Source organism: Agrilus planipennis, unplaced genomic scaffold, assembly GCF_000699045.2.
Source record: "Agrilus planipennis isolate EAB-ADULT unplaced genomic scaffold, Apla_2.0 scaffold269, whole genome shotgun sequence".
NCBI classification, from domain to species: Eukaryota; Metazoa; Arthropoda; class Insecta; order Coleoptera; family Buprestidae; genus Agrilus; species Agrilus planipennis.
This window is the reverse complement of record NW_020438982.1, coordinates 202,923-211,799: the sequence shown is the minus strand read 5'-3', so window position 1 is coordinate 211,799 and position 8,877 is coordinate 202,923. Positions and strand designations below refer to the sequence as shown.

The following is an 8,877-nucleotide window of genomic DNA, read 5'->3' as shown; positions in this document are numbered from 1 at the left end:
TTATACTCTACGTATTAGTTTGTGTCTTCCTTAGAATCATATCTACATTTTGTTGTAGCGGTGTATGTTACCTATAAGTGCTAAATGTCATTTATTACAGTCAAAATTACGTGACTTGATGATCAATTCCCGTGCATGAGTTGTGTCGTATACAGATAAAGTAAAAGGATAAATGATCCACAAACACTTTTGAAGCGCTTGTAGCGAATAGGAGTTGTTATAAATATAGATACCTATATAATTATAGCAAAAAGAATGGTGCTAATTTCGTATGCTTCTCTTTTTAACAAATATTTTTTATATTATTATTAACTTTCGGCGTATTTAACCACTAGTTTTAAAATATAAAAGAAAACTAGAAGAAGAGTTTCTCATGAAAAAATAGCTAATTCGTACAGGTACGTTTACTTTGTTAGAAATACTTTTTCCTTTCTATTACAAAATCAATTTAATGTTTAAGATACAAAGTATACAAAGCAATTTGTAAGTGAGTGAAACACAGGGTTTTACTACCTACTAATTTCCGTCAGTCGATGTCAGAGTTCTGCATAAAATAAAATGAAAAATAAAGCAAAAGTAGCGCTTTTAGTTGAAACAGACACGCCTCGTGCTTCCGTGTCCTTTATGTAGTCCCGAAGGAAAGGGTGTGCCATTTAAGGGAGTGCCGCGAAATGTCATCCTTATTGAATGAAGTCAGATTTTCGCGATTCGCCTTATTGTTTCATTAACGTCTTGACGAATTCTCTCACACGCACTCGTAACAATAGAGTCTAACCGTCATTTAAGTGTTATTATCATCTTTATTACTTGGGATTACTTAATTCACTCAAACGAAAATCATGTTTGAATATACATATACTTCCTTTATTCGTGGATAACGTCGAAACGTATTGCGAGATTTGTCGATCCGTGTATTTTGGCAATAAAAAAGGTTTGAAACGTTTTGCCATTGCATACAACGTGTATGAAAAGTCGGGGATGCTAGATATAAAACAGAGAAGGATGCATTTTGTAAAAAACGCATTGATTCTACACTTAAAATGGTATATATGTAAATAGTTTATTCAAACTTCCTTGGTTATTTACATTTCATTCTTTTCCGTTTCCCATCCTTCATGCTGCATCTCTAACAATAAAAGAAGTACCTTCCCTACTTATTATCGTACCCTGTTTTGAATGTATTATAATAAATCTAAGAGTAATTCTATTTTATAATAATGTCAACAGAATAAGATAATATTTATTTTTCCTCTTTTACTTATATCTACGCGTAAACCTTTTTTTGTCTAACTATTGTTATCTACCCTCCCTTTCCCTTTTTCTTTTCTTTAAAATTTCTATTGATACTGTCAGTCCCCTACCATTTTCATTTATCAATTTTCTATACATTCTTCCCTTGCTTTATCGTTTACATCCTCTTCTAAAACATGTCTTAACGTCTCATTCCCTTTTCAACATATTCTATCTTTTCTGCTCTCTTCTTTCATACAGCACATTCTTTCATTACATTCATTCTCCATTCTAAATTTCGCTATTACTGCTATACCCTCTCTTTCCCTCAAGTATTCTAGTAATGAGTCCTCTTGCCATTCTTCTCACAGCAATTCTTTCAACCCTTTCACATATTTTAACTTTTCTATACTTTTTAACTATTTTCCTCTTATTATTTCGTAACTCCTTTTCTTCACCATATTCTCTACATCCATTCTCTCTCTTCTCCATTCCTCTAGTTGTTCCTGATTTCTACATTTTTTTTTCCCTTCACATAATATAATCGGCTGTACTTTTTTCAAGTTTAGAAGCCATTTGATATACTTCTTCCCTACATTGTACCTTTTTGTACTCTTTCTATCCTATATCTCTACTCCATAAAATACTACACCTTGGATTATTGAATTAAACACTTAAAATGATGTAAATCAAATAAATATTATATTTAATGAAGAATCTGAAGCAACCTCTAGGGATGAAAACTTTTTAGGGACTGCAAAGTAGCATCAATAGAAATGAAGAACTTGACAGTAGGTAACAACCAAAACTTCCCGGAATTGTAACTTTGTGATTTTCATAAACTACAGTAATGAAGTGTCTTTTCTGTTGATGTTACCTACTTCTAATTTGCAGATACAAATTACAGGCCTGATGAAATTTTAATAACTTACTGTAAAGCGAAACATTCGCATGGTTATATAACGAAATAAAAAATATTTCACCCCATGAGTTTGCTTGGGTTTATTCATTGAAATATATTACGGGAAGAATTGGGAAGAATGCTTTCAACTTTAGTATGTGTGTATTACTGAAATTATAATGTACGTATTATACAGATAAACGAAAGCAGCAATATTACTATAATCTTTAAGGAGTGTTTAACTGATAAGATATGAATTCACTATTTTTTTGTTAGTCACAAAAACGTTACTAGCAAGATACATGAGAAGAAATGTTTTAATAAATAAAATTAAAATAGTCTGTGCTGTGCTCCAATTATTGAGTATTGAAATAAACAGTAATTACAGGTGTGTATTAGGTATAATTTTCCACATCTGTATTTCAATGTTCAAGAATCTCTCTAATAAACAGAACTAATTTTGTCAGTATTGAGTAAATTTAATAATATTACTTTATCTTTAAGCCATTGACAGCAAGCAGGAAATTCAGTTTTTAATGAGATCTAATCTGTAGTTGTAATACAAAAAGCACATTTTTGGTATAGAAAAAATGAATATTACAATTTATACTCTACGTATTAGTTTGTGTCTTCCTTAGAATCATATCTACATTTTGTTGTAGCGGTGTATGTTACCTATAAGTGCTAAATGTCATTTATTACAGTCAAAATTACGTGACTTGATGATCAATTCCCGTGCATGAGTTGTGTCGTATACAGATAAAGTAAAAGGATAAATGATCCACAAACACTTTTGAAGCGCTTGTAGCGAATAGGAACTGCGAATACTTTATGATCCGTCAGATAATAGACTTTTGAAGGGTGGAAATAGCCGGTTAATTAAATTCGTTTACCGGTTTTATCTTCTTCTTTTGCGTAATTTGAACATAACATTCATAGTTGCCGTTTATGGAATAGAAACAAAAATTATACGGCCAATAATAGGGTTGCGAAAGAGCGACTGACGATATAAGAAAGTTTTTTCATTCCTTTTTGAAGCTGATGACGTTTAAATAAATAATAAGATAGGGAGANTAATAATAAATAATGGAGATACAATAAAAAAATATTGCAGATTAAATCCTTGGAGAAGAACAAATGGTCACACGAGAATAGAGGAAAAAAATATTAAGCTGAGGAGTATGACACAAAATAAAAATAAAGGAATAATACCAAATAGGAGTAACAACTAAATCAAAAGAAGAAAAGGAGAAAGAAACTAAAGAGAAAATGATGAATGAAATACAATAAAAACCGATGAATTTATTAAAAGGAAAAGAATTAGATAGAGATAATAAAAGAATATCATTTACTATTTTATAAGAAACATGTGAGAAACAGATAAGTTTCCTTCTATTATACTTACAGTTTATATTTGTATACTGTTTCCTCCTTTTTTTGCGAAAATGTGTCTTAGTATGGGATAGAGTTTTTTCAATAACTACAGCATGAACATTCACCAAGCCTCGTTGAACAATAGGCCTTCCTATTAGAGAGAAGTCCTTTGCTCCAAGTACAAGAACCTGCAGGGACAATATGATCAATGTTTGCAAAACATTAGAAATTATTAAGTACTTTATTTAAATTCAGTTTATCTCCAATGTCTGGGGGCCAGTAACCTTCAATAACTATCAAATCTCCAGTAGTAATTTTAAATTGTTTACCAGCTACATGTACTACTGCAAACATACGACCTTGCTGGTTATTAGCTATCTGGTTACTTACTTTCTGAATAACATCTACAAGAAAGGTTATCATGTTTTGAATATACTAATGAAAAACAAACCTTTAGAAACATTTTCATCGTGTTTAGGATCAACTATTTGATAGGATTGAAGATCTGACTGTGATCTGATAATGTTTTGAAGTATGGTGGTATTTTTAGGATAATTCCGTAATTTTAAGGAGTTCACATAAAGCCTACTATTACCGATTAGGCGACTCACTAAGAAAGACATTATCTGTATATAAAATATCTTTAATTACTCTTTTCTAAAAGCATTTATAAAAACTTCTATTATTAGTTGAAAAATGTTGAAGATAAATATAACCTAACTTCCAGCAAGGTTATGTTTTTCCACCATAGATTAGATTTCCACTTATAAATAAACTTGAACGGATTGCCAATCTTACAACTATCTAACCTGTAATATTTTTAATTGTACTACAATTATTTAAAGAAATTAAATTTAGGCATTAAAATAACGCTCAGAAATTACTTAATACTTACGTTTGGTTTTGACAAAAAATGCTTTAGATATTATTTTTATTTAATGGAAAAGGTACGTAAATTTCAAAATTGGTAGAACTGATTTTAAACTTTTTCATACATTCATTTGTTTTTTTATCAAAACAGCCACACATAAGTAGTTAAAAGTTGTTGATAAGTTGTTTGTGTTTGTTAATTTGCCGTTACAACAGTGTAAAAAGGTTATTATTTGCCAATTTATTTAAAAATATGTTAAATAAGTGGAACTTTTTAAGGAAAAGGTGTTTTGCAAATGAAGCGGAATACCAAGCTTTACCACAGACATCGGAAGAATTTTACATTCAAGGTAATTTTAAATAAATTTTGTGTTTGTTTATATACCTATATTTTAATTTAATAACGTTGTTTTTAACGGTTAACATCCGATATTTTGCATGATTGTATAGATGTATTTTTAATGTTGGTTTTGATATGTACCTATACCTTTATAACCACTGATAAAAAATGTAATAATTATCCAAATAAGTGTTACATTTCTTTGTGATGTATTTTAATTTTGTCAATAATTTTTGTATTTTGATTCTTTAAAGAAGTGTAGTTTTTTTAAATAATCTAATTTTGTTGAAATCTCATATTGAAATACATACATCAGTGCTTAAATTTATTGTCTTATACCGTCTTTCAACCTTCAAGCAGACCAAAGACCAAAGACCAGTTCTAAATTAAACGGTCAGACCTTTCAATTTTTCGTGATTAGAATTTATCATTTATCATTTCTGTAGATTTAGGCCATTCTAAAAAAAGCCTAGAAAAGGCAATTTCCAAAATGGAACCCGCGCAATTTACTGCAATTACAGTGTGGAGCTGTTTATGTTTATGAGCTTCTGATCATAAGTTCTTACGGGCATGAGATCCTAAACTACGAATCGAAGTAGCACACAATTTTCAGTCTATTTAAATGTATAATAACTTTATCTACGGTTATCTCTTGAGGTAGTAGGTACTCTAAAAATGCAAAAATGTCCAAGAAAAAGTTATTGGATCTAAAAGGGAGCACCTTTTTAGTGCAATCTTGATGACTACTACTAAGGTCATTTCGGAAATACAGTTGCTCTTGAATCGAACTGGGATATAGTTATAGAGACGAGGCTGAAGAGACCATTTAGACCCAACAACTTTTGAAGATATTGGTCATTTCTACATAAATATGTATCTTGAGTGCTTGAAGAAATAATCGATTGAAAATCCTATGTTTTAAGCATTAGATAGATTTTAGACTGAAAATCATGAGCTGCTTCGATCCGTGGGTCAGATTTTTTTTTGATCTCGTGAACATGGGAACTTTTGATCACAAAGTCGTAAAAAATATCATACTCCAATTGCAGTCAAGTTGATTGTGCGGGGTTCTATATGTTGCTTCTCAAATTAATTGAAATAAATTTCTTGTTTTCAAACAAAGTTAGTCAATTTCTAGCAGACTGATACTAGATATAGTTGATTGATTTATTCATTATAAAGATTAAAACGTATTTATCAGTTTTTACATTAATCTAAACGAATATAGTTGGAGATTATTAAAATAACCACGTCTTTTGTTTATTTGTTTTAGTTATTCAATTTTTTTTATAAACCCGCCAAACTTTTCTCTTTTAATATACTATAGATATAGGTACCCAAGTATAGCCAATAGTACAATTTGTATGAACTGAAAATAACTGTCTTTATGTGACTCTTTTCGGTATTTTTCTTTGATTTATTTTAGAAGAAATTTCGATATTTTCGTTGTCGAAAAGTTTTTTACTCCAGCGAAGAGTAAGCAGTAGTTGCGCATAACTTTTTCGCGCACAATTATAATTTAATGATTTAATTAGCTTAGCTTCTAGTTTTTACATACGTGTTATTACGCGTTACCCATGCGTTACCCGTTACCTTTATTTGTATTCAAATTGTTGTGTTGTGTGGATGTGTTTGCTACGCAATGACTTTTTTTAAGGCTTTAGTCAAATATTCCGCCATCCGTGAAATAAAATATTTGAAGCTGTGCAATACATATACATATATACATATATGTTACAGAAAGTGACTTATATAAACAATTTAATCAGAGAACTCTCAAAGGTAGATATTCTAAATAATTTGTTTTTGTATTGCCTCAAATTAGTACAACATGCACTTTTTATAGTTTATTTTACTTCTTTTTATGTGCCTAAGTCCCGAGAAAATGTTCTAATAATGCATTATTGAATGGTTACAAAGCAAGTCTTTAAAATTACGAGTGTTCCGAGAATTGGTTTAATAATTTTCATACTAAAACTTTTGTAGAACGCGTGCTGTAGTGTTTGTCGTTAGAAGTAGTGTAACACGCATAGGTATGAAGGTATACAAAATCGTAAAAGGTAGTTGTCTGACGTCAGTTTCCGTTTTTGTATTTAATGAATAACTGCAAATTAGAATAAAGCAAAATAGAAATTTGATGTAGTAATGTTACAAACTTACACATTTTTCATTTATTTATTTTTTAAATACTCATCGTCAAAAACATGTATGCGTAAGAGAATTTTAGAAGAGATAGAATATAGAGACAGTAATATTCTAAAAATGTGTTCATTCAGGAAAATTTCTTCGTTTTATCTTTCTGGATTTCGTAGCTCAAAATTTGAAAGCGCTAATTATAAATAGCAAAGAAATATACACATATATACAGGTATGTATGTATGTATTCTGAGAGATATATTGAGTGATTTTGCGGAAAATGTACTCCAAAGAATTCTTCTTTATAAATATAAAGGAAAAACGTTTACTAAACTTCACAAGTAAATTGTAGAACAGCCTACGTTTTAAGATTAGGTACTTGCTTTAATATTACCTTATAAATGTAAATTTACGGTCGGAAATTTTAATCAATGGAATCTTCTTCTGATTCAATAATTTGTTGAAACAAATTTTGATAAACTCATTAACCTATGTCTTCCTTCTTAATATGTAGGATCTAAGTAATGCTCACAAATTAAATGATTTGAATACTTATCCAAATATTTGAATATTCAAAATTTTAAATATCTAGACACTCGAGCGCCTATTTAAATGCAAGGTTGAGGTTCTCTGTCCCGCATAAGTACTCGGAGAAGTAAGTTATTAAATGTTTGTATTAATAGTTCCTAAGTTCCACTTTGTTGTCAAGTATTCATTTTCGAATAAGAATGGATGAAATATTTTTCAGGTTTAATTTTTTTTAATATTAAGTGTTGAAATCATCATATATCGAATATTGGAATATTTAAATCTTTAATTTTTTGATTGATTCATAGTAATGTCACAATATCACGAGGAAAAAGAAAATCATATACAATAGATTGGTGCATATTGTACTAATAACAACAATTTTTCTTAGAAATAATGTTTAATAAATAGTAAAACTCAAGATTAGCCTAACCACATAGCTAAATGGACAATGTCCGAGACCGCAACTCTTTGAGGTGGAAACTTTGTTAGAACTTTGTATAAATTTTATGTTTCTATTTGTTAATTTGTCTGTAATAATTTATTGACCTTTTCTCCTTCTGAAACCTTTATTGTAAAGCTTCACTGGTCTTCCAACTCCTGCCACCCTTAAGGTGTATTTTCCTATAAAGGAAAGCGTGTATGTTATTTGTTAATAGCCGACGTACACTTAGAACTGTTCTAAATACGCGTTATTATTATTAATTATTGAATAACTAACACTGTTTTCGATTACTGTATTTCTACAAAAGAGACTTATCAAAAGTTTAATCTAAATTGCCCTTCGTAAATCCAGGAAAATTGTTCTTTCTTCAGTTCAGTTTAGTTGGAGCTTTAAATTAATGAAATTAAGAATTTTTTTGGCTAGTTTCCTTGACTATCTAAAGTGATATCTATTAAAAGCAATTAAAAATCTGTAAACCTGTACAATCTCTGCAAGTATAAGTTGGATTTTAAAAATTAATTTTTAAATCTATGCAGTTTCCATTTCTTCATGTTTTGAANGGTGTATGTTACCTATAAGTGCTAAATGTCATTTATTACAGTCAAAATTACGTGACTTGATGATCAATTCCCGTGCATGAGTTGTGTCGTATACAGATAAAGTAAAAGGATAAATGATCCACAAACACTTTTGAAGCGCTTGTAGCGAATAGGAGTTGTTATAAATATAGATACCTATATAATTATAGCAAAAAGAATGGTGCTAATTTCGTATGCTTCTCTTTTTAACAAATATTTTTTATATTATTATTAACTTTCGGCGTATTTAACCACTAGTTTTAAAATATAAAAGAAAACTAGAAGAAGAGTTTCTCATGAAAAAATAGCTAATTCGTACAGGTACGTTTACTTTGTTAGAAATACTTTTTCCTTTCTATTACAAAATCAATTTAATGTTTAAGATACAAAGTATACAAAGCAATTTGTAAGTGAGTGAAACACAGGGTTTTACTACCTACTAATTTCCGTCAGTCGATGTCAGAGTTCTGCATAA

At 29.7% G+C, this 8,877-nt stretch overlaps 2 protein-coding genes across 11 annotated transcripts in view; one reads left to right on the top strand and one right to left on the bottom strand.

The window, feature by feature from the left end:
- Window positions 1–3,212: 3,212 nt before the first annotated feature.
- LOC108741324 (39S ribosomal protein L21, mitochondrial) lies at window positions 3,213–4,262 on the bottom strand. The gene is made up of 3 exons (XM_018476092.2): window positions 3,957–4,262; window positions 3,746–3,909; window positions 3,213–3,693 (listed from the first exon to the last, which is right to left on the bottom strand). Exons 1-3 carry the CDS (start codon window positions 4,126–4,128, stop codon window positions 3,247–3,249), a joined length of 783 nt encoding a protein of 260 aa, XP_018331594.1. The 5' UTR covers window positions 4,129–4,262; the 3' UTR covers window positions 3,213–3,246.
- A 282-nt stretch (window positions 4,263–4,544) lies between these two features.
- Window positions 4,545–8,877, top strand: part of LOC108741343 (probable phospholipid-transporting ATPase IA) — a 41,476-nt gene continuing 37,143 nt past the window's right edge. For 4 of the 10 annotated variants that reach the window (XM_018476136.1, XM_018476137.1, XM_018476140.1 and 1 more), the window contains exon 1: window positions 4,546–4,725. In XM_018476136.1, the coding sequence (XP_018331638.1) occupies window positions 4,629–4,725 (97 nt within the window). In that variant the 5' untranslated portion in view covers window positions 4,546–4,628. Of the gene's footprint in view, window positions 4,726–6,327; window positions 6,498–8,877 lie in introns of those variants that run through there. The other 6 variants (XM_018476139.1, XM_018476135.2, XM_018476123.1 and 3 more) reach the window with 4 other exon arrangements.